This window comes from Microplitis mediator, chromosome 3 (assembly GCF_029852145.1).
Source record: "Microplitis mediator isolate UGA2020A chromosome 3, iyMicMedi2.1, whole genome shotgun sequence".
Lineage (NCBI taxonomy): Eukaryota > Metazoa > Arthropoda > Insecta > Hymenoptera > Braconidae > Microplitis > Microplitis mediator.
This window is the reverse complement of record NC_079971.1, coordinates 509,343-534,544: the sequence shown is the minus strand read 5'-3', so window position 1 is coordinate 534,544 and position 25,202 is coordinate 509,343. Positions and strand designations below refer to the sequence as shown.

The following is a 25,202-nucleotide window of genomic DNA, read 5'->3' as shown; positions in this document are numbered from 1 at the left end:
ATTAATTAAACAAAATAAATTTTTCGAATTTAACAAAAAAAATGACATAAAAGCAGACGTTATTACTCGTGAGTAATTATAGTCTTGGATATTTATTTGTTAAATTAGCATTTATATAATTAGAATAATGTTAGCAGTGATTGATAACAATTATGATAAAAATGATAACAATGAATAATGAAATAATATTATTAATTGATTAATAATTACTAATAATAATAATAATAGCAATTGAATAACGATAACTGACGTCGCCATCGAGGTTCTTCAGTCTTCTTTGGTTGTTGGGTAACTCGTTGAGGTGGGTGGTAGTTAAAAAAAAAATTAGGAGCCGAACGATCCCAATCAATATCCTCATTATTATTAATATTAATTAATACTAATAATAACAAACATGATATTTATATTCCATCATGTAAATCCCTACTTACCCACTCAATTGCCCTTTATCACTCTCTTTATCAGGCACTTTACCCTTTCCCTTTCTCTCTTTAGTATTTTATAAATTTTTTCCTCAATCAAAAGATCAAAGAGAGGAAAAATAAATAAAATAAATAATAATATAATATGTGTATCGTGGAACGACGTCCTTCCGTTCGGGTTTTCTGTTAATAGAAACCAATTGACAAATTAAAATCAGTCTGTCCACAGAGCGACGTGATATGAGAGATAGTAAGGGAGAGTGAAAGATATATATCATATATAAAAAGATAGAAGCAATTGATAGTATTGTCCATACACATCTATCACAATTTTCTCCTACCCCTTCTCCATTTAGATGTCATTCTTACTGTCAGACAATTGCAATTCAACCCAATGAATTATTCAATTCGCATTACTATTACTCTTCCTTCGTATCTTATTCTTTTATCTTCTATCTTTTATCTTCATCTTTTATTTTATTATTTGCCTGTTTTATTTATATATATAGATATATATAAATTTTTTCTTTTTTTTTTCATTTAATAATAATGATAATAATAATGAGAGGAAGTGCAATAACCCTAGTATGTTTCTTTTTTTTCTTTTTTTTTTTAGTAATAATTTTAAAAATAATAAAAATATCTTATGGACTGATTGCAAGAACCGATCTAACGGATTAGCAGGAGCGATCTCAGCTGAGATCGCGAGACGTCATTGAGTATTTCGAAGTTTTTGGTGACGATGATGATGACGACAGAAGAACCGACGAAGAAGAGTAATAACGTTGGTGCTGTTGCTGTGGCTGGGGCTGGGATTGGGGCTGAGACTGGGACTGCTGTTGTTGCTGCTGATGGTTATGATGGTTATGATTATGATTATGATGATGATGGTTGCGATGATTACGGTGATGTCTTCGTGATCGTTTACACTGTACGGTGCAGCAATCGTCTGCTTCCGGAATACGTTCCCCTCGCTTGAGCTGGTTAACGATCGAATTGCATAGGGAGCGTGGACACCGTTTCCTATCGCACTTTACTTCGCCATTCTGACAAATAATAAGTTATAAAGGAAGACATTAAATTTAAGTTCTTTATCGCATCATCAATGTTAAATAATAACAGTAATGATAAAATATTTTTCTTACTTTGCAACGGCATTTAACGCATTTTATTTCTCCGTGCGAGTGAATCTTGGGATGCCAATCTCTGCCATTTTCATAGGGTCCGCCTACGGGATATCTGCATCCACCGTCGGCCAGAATGTCCTCCGGAGTACGTTTGGGTACATAAAGTGACTGGACAATGGCCTGATCATGTGGCAATGAAGGATCACTGGTTACCGGTCCTTGAGTGCCGGAAATGGGAATCACGCTCACTACTGGACACTGCTTGCAGCAGGCTTTTTTGTCCGGTCTTATAGCTGTTTTTTCATCGCAATCCAATGCTGGACATTGGACTCGTGGACATCTTACTATTAAATTTATTGGCTAATAAAAAAAATAAAATAATGTTTTAATTACTCTGGAATTGAATTGTAATTAAAATAATAATTACTTACGTCACAAGTACAAATGGCACAAGTATCGAAACCAGAAGGTGGTAAATAAGGATGCCAAGCAGCGCCAGCAACGTGAAATTGTCCTGCTAAAGTACAACCACGCAAAGATAAATCACCGGTACTTTTTTTCAGCGACATTGTTGATGTCATTGGATTTAATGTTGTGCTCGTCGTATTGTCAATCGGTACTGAAGTTTAAAAAAAAATATAATTATCAATAAAACAAAAAAAAACAATTGTTACAAATAAAAATTAAAAAAATATTTACATTGACATATGGAGCAGCAGTGACCGGCAGGCGGTTTTATTCTCAGACTAACGGGACAACTTAGTGGTGGACAGGGTACAGGATCGCACTTGGCCGTGCCACGATGACAATGACACATGGAGCATGGGTCAGAGTGTGCTGTCCATTGTGTACCTTCCTCGTAGAATTTTGTCTCGTGAAAGCAAGACGTGCTCTCGAGTTCGGAGCTCGGTGAGTGAGGATTATAAACCAAGACTGAAGCGACATCGTTGTCTGCGTAGTGGGGAAGACAACTGAGAGGTGCGCGAGCCTTAAACTGTGTTCTTACTAATTTTGTGCTGACATTTTTGTCAACTTCCACAACCTCAAGGAACCCGATACCCGAGTCGATTCGGAAGAGTTCAATAAGTGATAAACCAGTGACAGAGCCTTCTAAAATATTTCCATCAAATTCTTCGAGTAGTCTTCGTGAAACAGGAGCACCTTCAACGAGCAACGGGACTGTTTCTAAATACAACCGACGACCTTTAATGTCTTCTTCATCATCTGTATGTTCTCTCTCATCATCATCTGGCAGTCCAGTGAGTTCTAGCTCATAGTGAAGCGAGCAATCAGTGTCAATGGCAAGCCAAACTAAACCAACAACTGAACCACTGGATGAAGAAGTCAACAGAGCCGGTGAACAAGTATCTTTAGCATCAGCAACATGTCTTTGAGACAGTCTGCCTTTCAATACTGATCCAGCAGGTGAGGCAGCGACTACCGAAAGCTCTCCTTTAAACAAAGTCTCCAGTAATCTAGGTCCTGGTCGATCTAAAGATCCGTTAGCTGTTGATCCACCAATAAGAGTGGGCGTCAAATCTTCCAACTCAGTTTTACGTTTACCTCCGTCATCAACGAGCGTCACCAGCGGACTTTCGTCTTCAAGACCAGCGAGTTTTACGCCGTATCTTAGCACACCAAACCTATCCAAGTAAGCCCATGCTAATCCGGAAGCATGTCGCGTAAAGTCAGAGGGTAAAAGTGCTTGAAAAATGTCACAAGTAGCTCGTGTGCCAATGCTACCAGTCAGTTTGAGTGCTTGAGGATCTTTTTTTGACGCAATAGTTATTGACAATTTACCTCGCGATAGTAAACGCAAATCAGTAGCAGACAGTGCACTGCGCACTTCACCAAAATTGACATCAGCAGAGGGTTTGTCGACAATAATGTCTTCTTGCAAGAGAACATAATCTTTTTCTTGATGGTCAATTGTGACGACAAGCGGAACGTCGAGGATGTCATTAGGCAGAAAGAGACCATTGAATACCAGAGATACGTGTATCGAGGGGGCAGAGGCTGAAGAAACAGAAATAATGGCCGTACCAGCGGAGCCGTACATCAGAGTTTTATCAACTCCCATTGCTGGTTCAAGTAATGAGGAAAATTGTTCAGTGGACAGAGCTTTGTAACGCGTTAGTTGACCTACGAGAAGTGCTTTTGAGGTAGTGGCAGTTGTCGGTGTTTCCCAAATGAGTGACACGTACAGCTGCTCTTCTCGCATGAGTTTGCGGTAGTCACGCGGTACTCTACGCCACACACCACACAATTTACCCGTTGCATTTTGGTACACTCCGCCCACTGGGTCTATTGTCTGCTCTTCTAAGATACTGCCCGTGTCGTCGATGAACTGAATACTTCTTGGGCGCGGTGTTGATGCACTCAAGTAAAATGAATAATAGAGATTCTTGCGGTGAAATGTAAAACGTCCCGTTGCAATGTACTCTGACGCAGCTAAATAATTTGTTGATTCATTTACACTGTCCACTATTTGCCGTGACGTTTTGCCGCTTATTAAAGTTCCAAAGTCTTTAAAAATATTTTTATTATTATTAATCTACTACAATGTGGAATTAAATTTAATAATAATGATAAAAATGATGAATATGAAGCTTACATTTGAAATTTCGTTCTTCTTCTTCAATGTTTTGCTGGATCGGCAAGTCCTGCGCCAGTTCCACGCCTATTAAATTACAAAATTAATTTATAAGTCAATTTACCTCGATAACATTATGCCGATAAACGGTATTTATAAATATATATTATAATAAATAAATTAATTAATAATTCTAATGAAACTTTTAATTAATAGATATTGCAGTGAGTGTATAAAATATTTGTATGCAGATCACGATGAGGTCAAGTCACCGGACCGAGAAGCGAAGGATCGGAATTCACTTTGGAATTATGCCAAAGTCTTATCGATCATCGTATATATAATACGCCGGTATATACCGAGGCGAGAAACAAGATTTACCGATGCGGAGAAAAAATACCATACGCGATCATGTATTATAATTATAATTATAATTATAATAACAATAATAATTTAATTATTGTATATTTATATATAATGCCGTCTTGGTTGTTTGGATTTTTTATTTAAATGCAACACGACCATCGATCACGAATTAACTCAAGAAAAAAATAATCTCTGTCATCATAAATGACAACCAATACAAAATGAAGACTAATTAGTGTAATTAATAATTATGAGAATAATAATAATAAAATAATCTTTGCAGAGATGGAGTAGAGATGTGAAGATAGTAACCGATGTGAAGAAACCTGGAGCTGGAGCTGTAATAAAAGAGGGGGAAATTTAACGTCTTGGAGTATTTTTAAAAACTGACGGAGAGTTGAAGGTCCAGCATCAGTCTGTGGCTCATTGGCAGTCTGTGTCCCCCTTGACTGTTTTCATAGCCACTGCCATGCGTTAATCGCGTCGTTCCCTCGATCATTATGCATGCTAATATTTACATTTAGATTGCGCACGGTTTAATCGAAGTGACGCCATGCGGTAATATAACCGGCGCCATGGCGCTAAACCCTGGCGCCCAGTTTCTCTTCTTCTCTGGTGTATTCTCGGTATATATATCTCTTACAAGTTACAAGTTACAACAACTTGACACAACAACATGTCTCTCTTCATCGGCTTCATGTATGTACGTATCCTCTTTTTATTTCCTAATACCTTACGTTCTTTATTTTTCTACACGTCGTCACCGCTCAGCTTATATGTATATATATATAAAATTTATCTATGTATGTTTATGATTTTCTAATATGTACGCACAGTAGTGGCTCCTAAAAGACGACATAATAAATTAACGATTATTTATCTTACAAGTAGCCCGTACAAATGACGAACAAGTTTGTTCGCGGATAAAGCCACTGAGTGTGTGACGATGTTGAGAAAATACTTATACATATGTATTATGTATGTATGTATGGATGTATATATATTTGAGAAATTCCGGGCAGACGTACGGACGACTAGTAACGGTGGAGGAGAACGTGCGTGAGCTCACGAGAGAAACAAGATCGATTGATTTATTGGCGCGATCCCAACAAGGCTGACGATCGCACAACAGACGAGGACAGCTAGTCTATCTCATTCTTAAATATATATATATATATAGATATATGGATGGATGTGTAAAGATAAAAGTTTAAAAGAGACGGCCTAAACGTTTTAAAACTAGAAAAACAAATTTTTATTTTGTAAATCAATTTTTTATCGTTAATCGCGTATTTTTTTTTAAATCTTTCGTTGATATTTAAAAACTTAACGTCAATATTTATCTGGGATTAAGATTTTAATTATAATATTTAATAAATTAACGGTAAAAAAGTTAACATGTTTATGATAAAGTTATTTTTCTTGGAAAATGAATAAATTATTATTTTATTATAAACATAAAATTGATACGCTTTTATAATTTACCTTTTGACCTCAAAGGTCGCGGTTATTTACGTTTAATTACTATTAATCACAAGTTTCGCGTTTAATGGAGCAGTTAACGAGCCATAAACTAAAAATGTAATTATTATAATTACCGCAACGACAAATATAATGCCAGAGAAATTATTTTACAGCGGATATTTATTAAAGATGAAGTATAAAAAAAATTAATAATTATTATTCATCACATCTCTGGGTCTTAAACTATTTATTATTTATATATCAAGGGTTTTTATAAGTATAATATATATATATATATAAATTTTTTTTTTCAACAAACAGTAGTCTAGTGAGATTGGAGCGTGAGATCGTGTGCCATGCCAGGGATTTCCCGATTCGGCAAATAAACCAAGTAGGAAAACAGGTTTTCCACGCGTACTCGAAATCCATTTCTGCATACTTGCTCCATACCAGGTTTATATTGACCGTAAGTGGTGGTGTACAGATATATATCTTATTGTACTAACTAAACATATATATAAATTATACATGTATTTATTTTTAGACGGACATTAAATTTTTTCTAAGCGCTCGAAGATTTGCGGAACACTTATAAATACATTTGTTTAAAGATGACGGGGAATAAAAGTTATTGCTGTGTATCAACAACAAACTATTGTATTAACACACAGGGTTAATAAATAGTTGACAGTTGTCATTACTCGATAAAATATAAAAGTTACATCACCCATTAAAATCTAGCGTCATTACCTTTTATCAAAGTGTACGTATTATAATTTATTTAAGATTTTTTTTAAATTATGCCGGCTATCGAGAACATTTATCACGGATTAAAATAAAAAATAATATCACATATACATATATATGTATACATAAATGACTAGGTATATTAATGAATGAAGGAATAGTTAATAATAAATATTGCTAATGTGTCTGAAACGCGTGAGAATATATAAAATTGAATAAATTATATATATGTATACAGATAGTCCGTCAAGTTGAGGAATAAATGAGGCGTCAATGCATATAAAATACAATGTGATATGATATGAACAAGAGGAAGAAGAAGAACAAGAAGAAGAATCACGTATAGATTGATCGTAAAACATGCCTTGTCACGGGAGAATGCCAACGAGAGCGATCATCGATAAATGATTTATACCATCATCATTTCGCAATGACGATTGCATGAGAAAGGATAAATATATACATATATATGTGATGCGGCCATTCTCCATATCCATTTCTCACATATAAATCTGCATATCTACAGAATAATAATAATTCTAATAACAATAATAATAATATAATTTATCTAATAAAATTTAAATATATACTTACTGTATTCACCGGGGCAGGATTTACAACATTTTCCAGGTAACAAAATCGGCTCCTCGCACGTCAATTTTGGGCATTCATTTTTAATATTACGACACTGTACTCTCGCAACAATACGGCGTTTTTTCTGTACCTATAAAAACATAAATATATTAGAGTGTTTAAAAAAATCAACTTTTTTTTTTTTTCTTGAAGAACATTGAAAAATCGACAGAGTATCTTTAGACAAAGACCCTGTTAAAATATGAGACCTTAATATTAATATTTAAAGGTGGCGATTCACGATTTTCTATTTTCCATTTAAATAACATGGGAAAAAAAAAATTTTAATTTTGGAGTTTTATACCTCGGCGATGGCTTATTGAACAGATAAGTTCAGGATATATTTTTGTAGGGAATTGAACGCTCTACAAAAAAAGTCTCTTATCATTTTTTGATAAATCCATCTGTTCAAAAGTTATTGGAGCTCGAAGTCAAGTTAGAGTAAATTTCGAGATCTTTTTACTTTTCCGGCGAAACTATCGGACTTATCATAAAATGTCGTGAGATCTTATTTGTAGACAATTTTATTTCCTACAAATTATCATTGATAAATTTTTTTCAAATTCTGCATTTTTTTCTAGTTATTTCCATTTTAATGCCAAGCTTCTAAAAAAGTAGTGTTCTGATCGATTTTAAGAGCTTGGCATTAAAATGGAAACAACTAGAAAAAAATGCAGAATTTGAAAAAAATTTATCAATGATAATTTGTAGGAAATAAAATTGTCTACAAAAAAGATCTCACGACATTTTATGATAAGTCCGATAGTTTCGCCGGAAAAGTAAAAAGATCTCGAAATTTACTCTAACTTGACTTCGAGCTCCAATAACTTTTGAACAGATGGATTTATCAAAAAATGATAAGAGACTTTTTTTGTAGAGCGTTCAATTCCCTACAAAAATATATCCTGAACTTATCTGTTCAATAAGCCATCGCCGAGGTATAAAATTCCAAAATTAAAATTTTTTTTTTTCCATGTTATTTAAATGGAAAATAGAAAATCGTGAATCGCCACCTTTAAATATTAATATTAAGGTCTCATATTTTAACAGGGTCTTTGTCTAGAGATACTCTGTCGATTTTTCAATGTTCTTCAAGAAAAAAAAAAAAAGTTGATTTTTTGAAACACTCTAAAATATATATTATTATTTAAATTAATGTATATATTTTTTTGTTTTAGCGGAAATGAGATGTCGTTTTTTTTTTCTTTTGAAAGATCTAGTATATTATAGCTTGCATCACGCGGAGGCTCGTCGTCGTCATGTGTGATTTAAAACTAAATACGTTCGACCTCATGTACGTCATCGATATTTATAAGTTGACAGAAAGACACAAGACCGCGGGCGGACCGTACAGTAAGTAATGTAATGTAAGATAAATGTATATACATATATACATATATAAAGGTGTACATATATATACAAATTGCCTGGCACCTAATCGTCTATTCTTACGGCGTATAAACTACCAGCGAGTTAAATAATAAAAAAATATAAGGAAAAAATAGTGAGATAAGTCATCAACTAAAAAATTATAATAAATTCAACAAATACATTCACACAAATATTCCTAGAACGAAAAAATAAATAAATAATTCAACGGGTTGACGATAAAAAATTATTTAACAAAACATAAACAAGGAAGAATAATTATTATAAATCACTAATTAAATATTTATTAATTAGTAAGAAAAAAAAAAAGTTCTTACGGGTATACACTCGCATTTGATGCAGTACATTACTCCAAAAGGTGGTCCCAGATCTGCGTACCATGTTGACCCTAATTCCCGTAGCTGCTTTCCAAATGTACACTCTGCAAGCAAAAAAAAGTAGTGAAAATTATTAGATTTAAATTTTATTATTTATTTTAAAATAAAATCCGCGTTTAAATTTATACGTCTCAATGTGACACTATGTCGGGAATGAGAAACTTGCACCGCATATGGAATGATGAACGAGGCCAGTTCGATACAAATAATGGCGTGAGCCGATTATATATATATGTACATATATATCTAATGTATCTATATGAATGTACATTGCAATCTATCTTTCTCGACTTGGCACCGAGTTACGGAAAATGACAGGCCAGCCACTTGCATTAGAAGATACGTGATTCCATGCCCAGCTAATTAATCGTCGGTTATTATTTTTCCTCGAGTTAATACTCTCTGCATATTCACATCGCGTATACATTTACACACTTGCAATAATATAAATTTTAATAAATCCCACTAAACATTTAACGCATTGAATAAATAAATAAATATATATTTATATTAAATAAAGCCATGTAAATATATACGTTATATGTTTTGAATGGTCACGCACCATCGCGGTCACGCCCACTAGTTACGTCACGTTATTTTTAACTTAGCAATATTATTTTTTTAACGATACATTTTTAATTATCTGCGGACATGAGTGGTTTAATGAAATAGATACCCTCCTCTCTTGTTTTCTTGACATATCACAGCTTTACCTCTTGATCGGATTAAGTAAATATTTACCAAGCTGTCTACAACTTAAACTCCATACCAGCCTACTATTATATACAATTAATGCTCTAATGTGTTAAAACCTCGGTCTGCACTTTACACTCGACACTTAACAACACATACCATTAGAGTGTGCATCAATTAACAATTAAACCCATGAGCTTGACAGCTGTGTAAAAAATTAACTCTTTTATACCTTCTTTTTACTAAACTTTACTCGAGTGTTTTAGCATTAGGAATTTATTTAAATTTCGTGGCATGTGTTGTCGATATGTCAAATGAGAGAGAGACAGAGAGAAAGTGCAAGTGCATTTACACCATCGGTACCAACAGTACCACCCATTAAGACTATCCCCATATACTCTTAAGCTCTTTTATTATGTATTTTATTTTTGAGTTGAATTTAGTGGACATTTAATGTATATATATATACATATACATATATAAATGATGATCGAGGCCTACTATATATATATATAAGCTTGGATTTGACTCTCTCGCGTGGTTGAGATGAGACCGCGATGAGATGAGAGCAACGACCTCATACTCTCAGCTACTATTGCTACTGGTACTGCTAATGCTATTGCTGCTACTGCTGCTGCTACTGCTACTGCTACTGCTACTGCAACTGCAACTGCAACTGCAGCCGGCGCGTCGCGTCGCATCTTCAAACCGGCACGATGATGTGACGACGTGTAGTCTCTGTTTAAATCCCAATTTAATCTACGATAGTAAAGTTAGCAGACATTTGAAATTTAAAAAAAATTTTTATTAGACAAATAATGAAAAAAAAAAAAATTCTAAAAAAATTCACATGTCGGAAATTTCACGAACTATATGTGCAATTTTTCAAAATATTTTTTCAAATATTTTTTTTTTGTTAAAAAAAAATCAAAAAATTTTTAAATGTCTGCCAACTTTATTGTCATATTTAATCTACACACTACTCTACATACTATATTATTATTATTAATATAAATAATGTTTTATTGCATTTATATATAATTAGGAAATACACATGTTAATGTCATTTAGTACTACATGTTTTCAATATTAAGTTAAACTTTATCTGGAGTACTCTGCCAAGAGTATTTTGTCTCAATACGAGTACCGCGAATTCCATTAATACGAATCCAAAAAAAATACTCTGCACTGGGAAATAAATATAACGAAATATATTTATTTTAAAAAGTATGTCAAAATAATAATAATGATGATAATGATGTTAATGATTATTGTTTAAAGGAAAAGAGATCACCGGCTATTATCATCATCATCACGATCATCAGGAGAAACATGTTGTTGGAGATTAACAAGCTGGTGCATATATCCCTGATGCTGTTGGTACTGCTAGTGGTACTCTGATGAGAAAAGTCAGTTGGCTAAAAATAATCCTGGCCGATGTGTGTTTCGCGATGGGATCAGCGCCACGACGTCTCGCTACGCGCTTCCCTCATCAACGTTCCTCCCAGTAAGTCTTTTCGTCTCAGTCTCTTGTAGATATATATATTTATAATACGTATGTTTGTTGTTGATTGTATTTCAGGCAATCTATATATATACATATAAAAAAAAAAGAAAAAAAAACCAAGAAGAATAAAGTGTAGTTGCCAATAAGTGAATTTGTCTCGCATCTGTAACCAGGTGTCGTAGTGGTCTTCGTCTGTCCCAACCCTGGCGATCACCAGCTTCTAGCCAGACAGAGCGGAATCACATTCAGTTGTGTCTCGTGACGCAAAGACTGCCCAGCATTTACTACCCAGCAGGTATACGGAATACATCACGCGTCGTAAAACTTTTACGCAACAGTTTTATTGCTCTTGTCTTACAATAATCGTTTACTAATTTATTTCCTGCAGTCCCGTCATCATCCCGTGCCCACCTTTCGTGTCGGCAGCTTTCCAAATTGACAAACTATCATCATTACTACTAATTACGTCATTTAAAACAATTACCACCGGTATGTCAATAATAAATATCAGTATCTGCCGAAGCTCAAAAGCCTCATCACTAATGATTTCATCATTTTTTTTTGCATACGCGAAAAAGAGAGGAGGGAGCTGAGATACGAGAGAGCCGTTGATTTAATTTGTACTCTTGTTACTCGTCTTTTGGAACAGCGAAACCGCGATCGCGTGGCAATGCTCGCTATATCTTTAGATTCTATCTAACTTTAGTCGTGTCTCGGGCCCCACAAAGCTATATCTGTCTTTTTCTTTTTCTTTAATTCTCTGACTCTGACTACCACACGGTCTTTCTCTTGGGCTTTGGTATACGTGATGAGAGTCTTGTAGTAGAGTGTGCGACTTGTCACTTGTATACCCGCGATGACGCAATACGTCGTCGTAACCTTCACGTTATAATATTTAACCTGCCCCCTTCGCATACCTAGTCTTTTAAAAATCTTCTTTTATTATTATTTTCTATTCGTTTTTCGTTAACATTTATTTTATTATTTTTTTTATATATATATATATATTTTTATTTAACCTTTTTTTAACTGGCAATTTATATATTCTTAGTGCTCTTATAGGGGCACCGGGGCGAAATTGGATACCTTTAAATTTCACTAACATAAAAACGTTTCAAATATTTTTATTGTATTTTATTTTGTTTAATTTTTGTTTCATCCAAACGCTCTCGAGTTTGCAGTTAAACTTTGGAGTCAATTTTTTTGATAAAAAATATTCCCAAAGCCACTTTATTTATTTTTTATTGTCTTCTAAAAATAATTATTATAACAGCGACAAACAATTTTTTATACCCAATCAATAATTACATATATTTAATTTTATTTTTATTAAAAAGTACTCATGAATCGTGTCTCACGATTTTTTTTTTTTTTATTTGAATAATCAAAAGGGAGTGTCGTCATTCTCACGCCCACATTTGTCTGCAGAGTCCTGCGGATCACACTCAGACTCTCGAGGAGAAACCAACAGACAAGTCACAAGTACTCACAAGTAGACTCGATAACTTTAAAAATAATAATAATAATAGAATCGAGAGACTATCGATTGATTGCGCGGTCGTTTGTCCATTTATTTTTACAGTCACCACAACTACAGATCTATAGATCATCCTTACAAGCTTCATCACCAGCATCAGGAACATACACACAAGTACATATCCGGTAGATCTTACCAACGGCTAGACGCGTGTTCCTGATTTGCGTAGGCCGATCTGTGCTATCGAGATTTTCACAAGATTCATTCATTCAATTCATTTTACCAGTTACTGATTCACCTTTCACACACACGCACACACGCTCGGAGTACCACTTACTCACACACTTGGACATTAAAGAAATCGAGACGCAAAAGAAAATGACAAATAACATATAAAACAAGTATGACGAGAATTAATGAATAATTCAAATGAATTGTTTAATTATCGAGTTCCAAGTTTAATTTACTTTTTTACACGGCGATATTATGCCTTAAGGGTACATATCATACGCAGATGTAAAAGGTGTCTTGTAATAGACATAAAAGACAACAATGTAATGCCAGTAATATCATAAAGAGTAAGGACAGTATCAGGAAGGATATATCATACATATATACATATATATATAATATTGAAACAAGGAAGACAACGTGTGCCATAGGTGGCCTCCCCGTGGATTTAGCCGTGGCCGCGAGAACATCAAGACCAAGTACCAAGACCACCGATATCACAACTTGAGTTGTATACTACATATATATATATATATATATATATATATATATATATATATATATATATATATATATATATATATATATGATATGTTAGTATGTAGAGTGTAGTATGCAAGTCGGCGATGAGGAGTGGAGAGCAACGCTGCCGGCAGTTATATATAAATGGCCCTGAGCCGACAAAAATGACCCTATATAAAAATGTGGATCAAGGGGCCATTCACCAACACCAACACCACCATCACCACCAACATCCTCGCCACCAACACGATGTCCCACTACTCTATTCGTCATTATATTTCGATCGATCGATACACATCTCCATAAGTTATTGATCATTCAAGCCTTTTTTATTTATTTATTTATTTATATTTTTTTTACAGAAAGAGAAGACATTGTGTAAATTGTATATGTATGTATATATGGAAGTAACAACTCGAAAGAATAATCATTTGAAACATGACCATCAACGGGACTCATCCTTATATAGAGAGGTCTGGATTGTGTCCACATTGGTCGTCGTCTTGGGACACTTGGAGACTCGGACATACATTATTATATTTTATACGTACATATATATACATAGATTTTAAAGCTGTTTTTTTTTTTTACATATAATATTTTTATATATAAATAGATGTGTATCAGAGCAATGTGATGCTTTTAATTTAAAGAAACATCTGCAATTTGTCGAGTTATAAGAATCGTGTGTTGTTTAATTACCGACGCAAACGATTACCATCTCGTTGTAAAGTTAATAAATCCCTGGTGCATAGCAAAGTCGCGTGCGTGCCGCTAAAAAATTTAATACTGTCCAAGTACTGCGTGCGTGGATTCTTTTATCATAATAATCGGGTATAAAAATCTAAGACAAAGAAATGAAGAAAGAGAAAATAAAAAATATTAACCCGAGAAGAATGAGACCAACGAGAGAATTCAATAAAGTAGTTTTAATACATATAAATATAGCATAAGAATTTGCGAGTAGAGGGAAAGGATTGTTCTTGGTGATATATAAAATATGCCGAAAGAGAAATAAAACCAGCAGGAGCAGCCGAGAGTTAGGTCTTGGTATGCTTGGAATTTGCGGGCGCTCGAGTTAGGAAGTGCGAAGGTCCGATTGTCGTACAATCAGCGTTGGGATCACAACGATCACGCGACGACGAATACGTTGCCGTTGCCGCCACCACCGCTGTTATGTTACTTTACAACTGTAGAAGTAGTTTTAGTCTGTCGTAGCATCAGCAGATCGTCGTTCAGTTGGTATATAAAAGTGCCGGTTGAACGATCTTGATTCGTATCCTTGGGTGGAATTTTTCTCAGCCTTTCCTTTTCTGGCAAGTGCAACCCGATTGTCAGGTTGGATAAAATCTGATGGACACAATGTCTTCGCCGACGCCTCTTATACCTTTTCCCTTATCCTGGGCTCTTGGATTATAGAATATATGTATCCTCATCTCTCCCTGCTCCTCGTTTCTCGCGATAGCTGGTGTGTCGTCAGCATATAGAATACAGCATACAGCCTAGCTCTACGATCTTGTCTCAACAGAGCAGAGTCTGAGTACGACCAAACCCATACCGACGATGCATTATTCATTCTCACGAGAATTTCCATCCACTATCAACTCTTTTGCCTTCCATTCCATTCCCCATTCTACGACTCAACGGCACACAAATAGTTTATCTTATTCTATATACAAACAAATTTCCCTTATAGACTTTTAAATAAATATATTTAAGTTTGGAGTAACATACATGCACTGCAGTAGCAGAAAAAGTATCAGCCAGTAGTTGCTACTGCTGCTGAGAACCAGAGAAAGAGAGATCTATACTTTCGACATAAATAAGAGTTTAATGTTTAGAATTGATGGCAGTTGATATCACCAACTATCACCACCTCAGATCCACGATAGATAATATCGTTCATTGTCGACTAGTAAACGATAACCTATTCGGCCTGGTTGCTGCTGTCTGTTGCCGGCCTGGTAGCCTGGTAGCTAGTCTTATAGCCTGACAGTGTGTGTCCGGGTTCGTTGTAACTCGGTTACATTACATTAGGTTTTGCTTACAACCAACCGTACTTATGTATGTATGTATGTGTAATATATCCACACTTACTACTCATTTACATTAAAAGTGTATTCACAGTAGAGAGCCGGCATCACCGGCAGTAACAACAGCTCCCATTCTGGCTCGGGTATTATCAGTGCCGCATACTCGCATATTCCTTGCCGCCACCGCCTTGCCCAGCTCACACCGGCATACATGCATTAATATATAGATAAATAAGTACTCACTTTAATGCAAGTACAATACAAAAGAGCGACAATTCAGGCTCACATCAGTATAACCCGGCTGTTGTTTGTAGATGCCGTTGTGTCAATGATAATAAATGGATTATTATAATAATAATAATGCAAATATATAATATTGGGTCTAAGGTGGAGCAGTCCAGCCGTCAGATACTCTGCATACAATGTCCGGCGGAGTATTCGCATATGGACCACCGCCCTAGTCCCCAGTCCCAGTTTTAAACTCTTACTCAGACGATACGACTCTTTACTCGTTGGTGATGCTAAGAAATAACCAGACGATTGGATATGTATGCCGCCACCTCCACCTCCTCCTCCTCTTTCTTCTTCTTCTCTTATTCTCATGTATACTTGTATACATATGGTACTGAATAGGTACTCTGGTGCTCACTCTGCTGGTATACTGGATCCTCTTAATCTCGTTCCGGCCTACGTGACTCTTTATTCATGATTCTTCTAACGCCTACCCTTGAAGCTTTATAAGTTTAAAGAAGTGAAGGCGAAGGCGAAGGCGAAGAAGGCCATCACGAAGAAGAGACGACGGCAAGAGGAAGACCAAGAGGAAGAAGAGTTGGATGACATGATGTGGATGATGTGGATGATGTGTGTACTTGTCTTGTATGTCTTTGCCATTATGTACTCATGAGCCTCACCTTATCCAATTCGAAAAGTTTTAAGACTCTAGACACCACTCAGCATTGCTATCTCATATGTATTTATTTATATTATATATTTTTATTTTTATTTATAGATACATAGTGTATATATAAGTACAAGTCAGCTCACGAAGGAAATAAATGTCATGGTGGTGGCGATATAATGCGTCTTGGTTGCATATTTCTTCGGCGGCACCGACCCAACCCTAACTAAACTTTCATACGTAATGAGAGCGCAAAATACTTAAGTCTAGTACTAAAATAATATATATACATATGGATATGCATATATTATATTTGTTATTAGACATTTTTGTGGGCTATCAAGCTACGAGCGAGCGAACGAACGAGTGATGATTATTATCAGGATCTTGGTATTAAATAAATGTGCTGGTAAGCGTACGTGGTTTTATGATGAGCATCGCACGCTAACAAAATATACGATAAATAAATTTACGCAACAGGCGCCATAGCTGCAGCATTAGCACCAGCAGCATTAGCACTAGCACTAGAACCAGCACCAGCACCAGAAACTAGTAACAAGTAAGAAGTAAGCAAAAGTTGAGATACATATAGTACATACCGCAGAGAGCAAGAGAGCGACAAAGAAAGAGAAGGGTACGTGAGTAGTTTCGCGGCGTCGACGGCAATCGTTTTGTGTCTGCTGCCCGTCTATTTGCGGCAACACCTAGAAGCGATGTTCACTTCTGAGGCTTACGCGAGTCTCTCACACATCTGCTAACTGTGTAGAGCAACACCAAGCAATACATTGCTGGATCTTTAGGTGGTATATAGGTACGAAAAATTCCGAGAGAAAGATCCCGGTGAAAATTAAATTTCATCTCTTGACCTCAACTTTTTACATCAAATATCATGATACTGAACTTAGCCGACATCTAATAATTTTTGAAATTTATTCAAAACGACAGATGATAAAAAAAAATATTTAAAAAAGTTTCACTTGTAGTTTTCAAAATTTTCTACATGTGAATTTTTTTTTTCTTTAAATTTAATTGTTAAAAAAAAATTCAAAAATTATTAGACGTCGGCTAACTTCAGTATCATCAAATATCCCATGATAATTTTCCTATTTATTTGAGTTTTTCGTTTTTTTTATTATTTTGAGTACAAAAGATGCTTTGTACGAACAATATGAACCGTAGTACATTTAATATCATGTATGTATAGTTATGGGAAGAGCAGCAAGCAGCTCTCATCTCCTTCTGCTTCTACTTTTGCGCGGCCAATTAACCGCCAATCTTCCCAACTAAATCTTTTTCACAACTTTCTGTACACTTATTTCATAAAAAGCTTTTTATTATTTAAAATAAAGTAAAACTTTGACACATGCTCGCATTTATAGTCAATAAAAATCATTATTATTATTTTTTATCAGAATTAATATCGCGATCAATTTCAAATCATCTTGAGATAAAGATCTGATAAATTTTCTCTGGGTTCAATAAATATTGTGTATTTAATAAAAGTTATTAGTTTTAAAAAAGAGCCGTACAGTTATAATAAAAATAAGTAAATAAATAAAGTAACGTTTAAAATAAATATTTCGAAAAGGGGCAAGGAAAAATAGTGGGAATAAAAAAGTGTATATTAGTGTCGCGCGAAACGATATATTAATACGACTTTCGTATCAATAATAGGGACGGCTATAAATAAAATATATATAGGTATATAGATATATATTAAGTGTGAAGAGTAAAAAAAAAAAATGATGAAATGGGCTAATTTAATATCTAAAGTGTCGGTGTGTTATCTCGATCAAGATTAAATAGTGGAAAAGACGCCGGTAGGTATGTACACATATGTATATATACATATATAAATGTACGCAGACAAATATATATGTATGAGCATCAGTTAAAAAATATATATATGTACATATATACGAAAGACGAGGACGATAATAATAAATTAGCAAAATGAGTGCGTGGGAACAACTTACCGGCAGCACGGTGTGGTCTCTTGGTCCAGTCATCATCGATAAGTGGTGCGACTCTTTTTCCCTCGGTCCCAACGACTGACCCACCAGCAGCAATAAGTGCCAGCAAAATCCCCAGCATACTGCCGCTCGTCTGAACGTACATCGCGCTTAACTCCTGAATTATTTATTTTATTTATCCTCAGCTCTCCTTTTATTTTATATTTTTATTTAATATATGTATATATATCTTTATTATTATTATTATTATTATTATTATTATTATTATATATTTTTTTCTTCTCGTTTTAAATCACTCGCGTTGCAATATAAAAAATCAACCGATAATAATTTATACGGATAAATAAATAAATAAAATAAATAAATTATTATAATAAAAAAAAAATAAGAAATTGTAGTAATAAAGTCTGGATGAGTACGTCCACGATTTATTCTCTCGAGTTTAGTTTTAATAAGAGTAAAATAATATAATAAACCAACAAAACACTTTATCTTTTGTCACGCGTGCAAAACAATCCGGTTGGCGCTCTTATTTTCACGATAAGAGTCCTAGAACCGCTGTAGTAAGACTTGTAGTAAGTAATATAATAATAATAATTATAGCTTCTTCTTGTTGGTCTTTAGATTTTGATTTAGTGGCGTTTACTGTTGATAGTACGGCGGGAGTTGATGATGATGATGATAAACGGGAAGCGATTGATGATGCTGTGACAAGGCTCCACCAGCAGTAACTCATGCAGCATGATGATCCGGTACCCGTTGTTAGATCCAAATTGGAGATCATCGTCAGCTGGCAGAAACTTTTATTTTATATCAAGTACTCTTATAATATATTTATGTTATCCTCAACACCTGTGTACTGATTTTTATCAACATTGCCGATTACTATCAATAAACTGGATTAATTTAATTTATTTTTTTTTTTATTAGAAATCACTGATTATTTTTGGAGTAAATCAGTTGGTCAGTACTGCACTATAATAACAAGAATGATGATAATGATGGTGGTGATGATGATGATGATAAAAACACAAGATCACTGGTATATAGAGATATGTAGATTATCGTGGATTAGTTTCCAATAAGATCGAGGAGCAGGCAATTGGCCAACGTCCAAGTGGTAAAATATCGAGAAGAGCACGACTCGCGAGCTCGCGGATGAATGACTGACTTGGTGACTGAGTGACCGTATAGAAACAAGTCAGCCAGATCGTCGTAGTCGTCGTTGAGTTGCTCGGGTGGGAGGCTGAGTAGTCCGCTCTGCTCTTTACTTGTGTCTTGCTCTCTGTATATCTGGTGTGTGCACGTTCCTCACTACACTACTGACTCTACTCTACTCTGCTCTACTCAAACTCCCAGAGCCGCTGCTGCTGCTGGTGGTGGTGAGTGTCGTCGTCTTCGTCGTCGTGGTAGTTGTCGTTGTAGTTTTGTGTATGTAATGCCATGCCTACTCTACTATGTACTCCCAACTCCAACTAAACTCTTCTTAACCCGTTGGTATTGATAGTAGTATGTAGAGTTTGCATATAGAGTTGAGTGTGCTGGCGAACTGGGCACACGCCGAGAGATACTCAAGACACGGCCCAAGCCCATATTCTTTAGTATTTTTTTTTTTTTTCACGCTTGCGCTGCACCTATCTCTCATACTCGGCATTGCAACGAAATGTAATGACAAAAAATGAGAATAAAAAAAAAAAAGTTTCTTTTTTTTTCTTTTTTATCTCGAGTTGATAGGATTGAGATTATGGAGATAGTGGCTTTGATTTGGAGACAAGTCGTGTGGGAGTACTGATGCTGATGATGCTGAGACGCCGGTAACTCTCTGGGGAGTCAATCAGCTAAGGCGGAGTCCAGAGCCGCGGCCTACAGACACTACGTAGGTGTGAGACAAACTTCCTAGGTGTCGGGAGATACATACATCAAATTGTATTCATATATATATATATTCTTTATTTCTTAAGGTATATTGCTTTTTATTTTATATTTTTTATTTTCGACATTCGCCTCTTTTAAAGTTTGCTTTTATTTAGTTATTTTTTAGGACTACATGATAAATCTCCGGCAGGAAATTCGCGGTCTCTTTCACTACACAAAGCCCAAGAAATGTGCCAGGGCAAGTGGTTGGTGGAGAAGACCTCACACCCGAGTGGTGTGTAGAAAAGACTTGCATTAATCTCCAGTCGTTGGTGAATGCGACGTTTCTACGAATTACCTGGTGGTACGATGCCGAGGCTGACCGAGGTTGCTGGTTTGGGTTGCTGGCGTCGCGGGTTCTGGCCCAACACAAGAGGACAAGAATAAGAAGAAAGAGGAGGAGGAAGAGGAGGTAACGGAGGAGTGTGGTATAGTAGAAAAGACATTTGGATGGGTTAAGGTTTAGTAGTTATATAGATGCTCAGCGAAACCAAAAAAAGTATGTGCCAACGTATTTCTCTCCAGCGGTTTAGTCAACAAATCGGAAGAGAAAAACGACGTTGGACCTGCACGATCGTGAATAATACCAAAGACTCGTTTCTCGCCTATTCATGAGTCGCATTAAGGCAGCGAGGGACGAGTCAATATACAAAGGATAATCCCTTGATTGCGTGTGCGAGCACGAAATTCTTTTCTCACTTGGTTTTAAACCCAAGCAGAAACTTCTTCTTCTTCTTCTTCTTCTTCTTTTGCTGCTGCTGCTGTTGCTTCTACTTCTACTTCTTTTTTATCGTCAACTTGTTCTTCTTATTCATCTACTTCTTGTTATTTTATTATTTGGTATTCTTATTTTATGCTATTCATTTCTATTTATATTTTTTTCTCTTACTTTTTTTTCTTTGGTTGCTTTTTCTAGGAAGATTTCGCGCCGCCGCCACCGATGTCCCGATTGATTTCACGCCGATCAAATTCAAATAACTGGCCAAAAAGAAATATTTTTTAAAAATATGTCGGTGAAGATGACGTGTCCGTATCCTGTATTATATATATATATATATAAAATATATACAGGAATAATGATATGATTAATAAATAAAAGAAAAGTAAACTGCTGGGCATTAGAAAGTGTCAGGAGACGCGACAAATGATCGCGGGAGGCGCCAAACTGCCGATTGAAATAATAAAATACGAAAAATTGACACGACGCCCCCCCGCGCACATGAGTCGTATATGCGAGACGATAAACACCGACGGATCTGGGACATCTATTTGCGTGTTGCCACAAGTCAGAGAGAGATTGAGTTTAAAAAAAACGCATATAAAAAATATTTAAAAAAAAAATCAAATAACAAAAAAATCACAATAATAATAATAATGAATAGTGATGCGTGTCATTGGCTCGCGAGATGCAATTTTAATATCAACACTGATATCATTAGAATTGTGCGAAACAAACAACAATTTATTTGTCATCAAAATGTTTTTTTATCATCCTCTAAATTATTATAGCAATTTTTTATTTATTTTTTATTGGAAAGAATTATTACGAGAAAATAAATTATTTTTATTTATTATTTTTTTCTTACGAGTGTGAAGAGGTGAAGACCCGAGAGTATTCTTATAAATATATATATATACTGTACAATGACATGGAGAAGAAGAACAAGAACAAGAACAAGAAGATGCTCAAGAAGAAGAAGTGAGGTGGAGTATTAAACGCCCACCCGAGTGTAACAGTGTACTCGGATCGTTTTTTTCAGATCGTATGGTATTGTAATGTTATATATATACACAGATAAATATGTATTTGTATGTATGTATGTATGTATGTATGTATGAAAGAGAGTTTAAAAGTTTAAGTTGTATATAACTAACAACAACTACTCGATATATTATAATCCAAGTGTGTTGTGTGTGTTGCGAACAACGATCGGGGCGATTTTATTGCCGCACAAGTCTGTGAGACGATGGGAATGTTGGCGCCATTTCTCGCATAACCCAGGGGCCGGCTGGCCTGCCGCGATTCCGACGACGACCGCAGATTGCCGCGGATGAGATGAGAGCACTCTCTTGCTCTCTTGTACAGCAACGCAAAAATCTCCTCAAACTCGTGCTCTCCTCAACTTCTCGATACAATATTATTCTTCCTATATATTTATATATATATTTTATGAGTGCCCTGGTTGCCTGGTTGCCCTCCTAAGATGCCGTACAAGTATCCTCCGCGGATACGAACACGATCTGGGATTTTATTTGGGCAGACCGGTGTTGTGAGCACGTCAGATCGTTTAATGTCTCTGGGTATCATGTGAAAACTTGCGAAAGCAAACTTTCAGTCTCATTTATATAATTATTTTATGTTTTAAATACAGCTCAATACGTAAATCTGTTATTTAAATTGACGCGAGGAACTCACAAGTTGATTTAAAGCTTAATAAAAAGTTACGGACTTTGATTGCAAATATAATTATTTTATAAAACATTTAATAAAATGTTTTATTGATAATAGACAATTAAATGTTCTATAAATTCATAAAAAAAAAAGTCTTTATGAATTTATAAATATCACTGATTAAAAAGAGATATTTGCAATCAAAGCGTGTGCAAATATTAACAGTCTTACGCAACACATCTTCAGGCGACACTAAATTACAATAATAATTATAAAGCTTTGAATAAACTTATGAGAAAAATAAATAAAATAGTAATAATAATAATAATAACAATAATTATAAATTAAAAATTATTATCGATTCCATTAAACGATACTGCCTCAGTAGTAGTTGCTGTCGATTACTTGCAAACTTGTCAATATATATATGTATATTTTCACTTAGCCGATAGCATGGAATTTCATAATAAAATATTTTATCTTACATATATATAGAGTACGTCATCAACGCACTTATCCTGTTCCCCTTTTAAATTTATCATTTTTCAATGACGACGTTGTGTGTACACGCTTCCTCTGTTTTCATTTCGGCTTTTTAATACACTACACTTAAACATATATAGATATATATATATATATGATCTTTTACGTACATACCAGCGTACTTGCGTTAGTTAAAAAAAAAATTTTATTACATTTAACAACAGCGCAATGTTGATTTTCGCGTCAGATCTATCATCTACTTGCTCTAAATTATTGGCTCGTAAATTTTAAAAGGAACACACCATTAATTTAAATAATCTATTTTTGTAATTATTATTATTATCAATATTAATATTATTTTTTTTGTTTTATTTGTAAGTCAAGTTTTTTTAGTATACAATTGTTTAAACAAAGAGCCTTAGACATGGCTCTGGTTGAGTAAAATTTATTATTTCAGCTAGGCAATGTAGTAAAGAGTCAACCAAGTACTTAAAATTTGTTACTTCTTTCTTACTTTTTTTTTAGTTATAAATAACGCACTATATTAAAGCACAGTTACAATATATTTCACAAATGATCGAACATTCATACATAATTATATACGAAAATGTTTTTTTTTAAATATTTCTTTCACGTGACAGTGAAGGCGTACTCAATCATATGGAAATTAATTTATAATTATTAATATTATTATTATTATTATTATTATAATATTTATTTTATTTATATACTATATTTATATATTTACTTAATATTTATATGTCAATCTTATATTTTAATCGAGAGGATTATGTATTGTAAAAACACATTCACTTTCATACAAAAAAACGCACTCGGAAAAAAAATAAATCAGAAGACCCAATTAAAGCCGGTAGCCTCCAAGAAAAACAAAACAAGTAAACAATTATTATTTATAAGTATATATATTTATATTTATATATATATATATCAAGCGTTGCTCCTCACTCTATACCCGAAACAAAAAAAAATATTTATCTGCACATATCTATAAAACTTTATATTTAATTATTGATATTCCATTCATCCTGTCGCGATGGACTCAAAAAAATGAATAGAGAAATAAAACGAAAATTACTTGACATTTTCTTCGGAATGTCTAGACCAAAAGGACTTTATCAATTTTATTAACTTGTTGCTCTGAGAGTAAATTGACCTAGTATTTTATCGATCGCGTTTATTGAACAAAAATAATAAAAAAATTAATTCATTTCAATAAAATGTTTGAGCTTGCACCATATAAATTATAATTTAAAATGAATTATCGTAACCAGTAGTAACATTTAAATCGATCTAGTAAAAAAAAAAAAAAAAAATCCTTCGGGGATCATAAGGGAGAGGAAAGCCATCAAAGTATTTGTTGGACGAGACATTTTTATATTTTCTTTCTAAGATCACATGTTGTTTTTTAAATTTTAATTTTGCAATTTAGAGTAATGTACAAGTGAATGAAATTTAAATACAAACCGTGTGCGACTGAGTTTTATTTTAATTATTTATTATTTTTTTTTTAAACTAATTCTGTAGCTTTTAGTTGTAAGTTAAATTTAAAAAATTTATATAAATACGATCACTCGTTCACGGGAAACAAACAAAAAAAAAATAATAATAATAATAACCAATCAAAATTAATTACAACAATTGTTATTGTTTCGGTCATTTATATCAATGTACTTGACAATAACTCAGTACATACTTAATGATTTCACTTCATTACTCCACACTCGTTGTGGTTTTCTTTGTGTAAAAAGTGTAACTATTCTAATATATAATAATAATTATCAATACAATAATATTATTAATTATATTTATAATAATAATTAATAGTAATTATAATAATAAAAATAATAGAATTAATATAATAATAATAATAAGTTTGCACAGGGCAAAATTAATCCATGCAAGAACGTCAGTCCGTGTGCTAACTAAAAAAAAAGAAAAAA

At 34.2% G+C, this 25,202-nt stretch overlaps 1 protein-coding gene and 1 long non-coding RNA gene across 3 annotated transcripts; one reads left to right on the top strand and one right to left on the bottom strand.

Annotated features, from left to right (window-relative positions):
- Positions 1 to 42: 42 nt before the first annotated feature.
- Positions 43 to 19,080, bottom strand: LOC130665716 (dorsal-ventral patterning protein Sog). Of its 2 annotated transcripts, none has more exons than XM_057466249.1 (8): positions 18,456 to 19,080; positions 9,059 to 9,162; positions 7,314 to 7,443; positions 4,164 to 4,229; positions 2,249 to 4,075; positions 1,981 to 2,168; positions 1,568 to 1,909; positions 43 to 1,468 (listed from the first exon to the last, which is right to left on the bottom strand). In XM_057466249.1, the coding sequence occupies exons 1-8, from the start codon at positions 18,595 to 18,597 to the stop codon at positions 1,115 to 1,117; spliced, it is 3,153 nt and encodes a 1,050-aa protein (XP_057322232.1). In that variant the 5' UTR covers positions 18,598 to 19,080; the 3' UTR covers positions 43 to 1,114. The 2 variants fall into 2 exon arrangements, with proteins under 2 accessions (XP_057322232.1, XP_057322233.1); XM_057466250.1 differs by lacking the exon at positions 18,456 to 19,080 and adding an exon at positions 9,247 to 9,585.
- On the top strand, positions 10,788 to 24,877 carry LOC130665721 (uncharacterized). Its single transcript, XR_008989574.1, has 5 exons — positions 10,788 to 11,038; positions 11,093 to 11,318; positions 11,394 to 11,613; positions 19,077 to 20,413; positions 20,483 to 24,877. It is a non-coding gene; the product is annotated as an uncharacterized LOC130665721 (long non-coding RNA).
- The last annotated feature ends 325 nt before the right edge of the window (positions 24,878 to 25,202 follow it).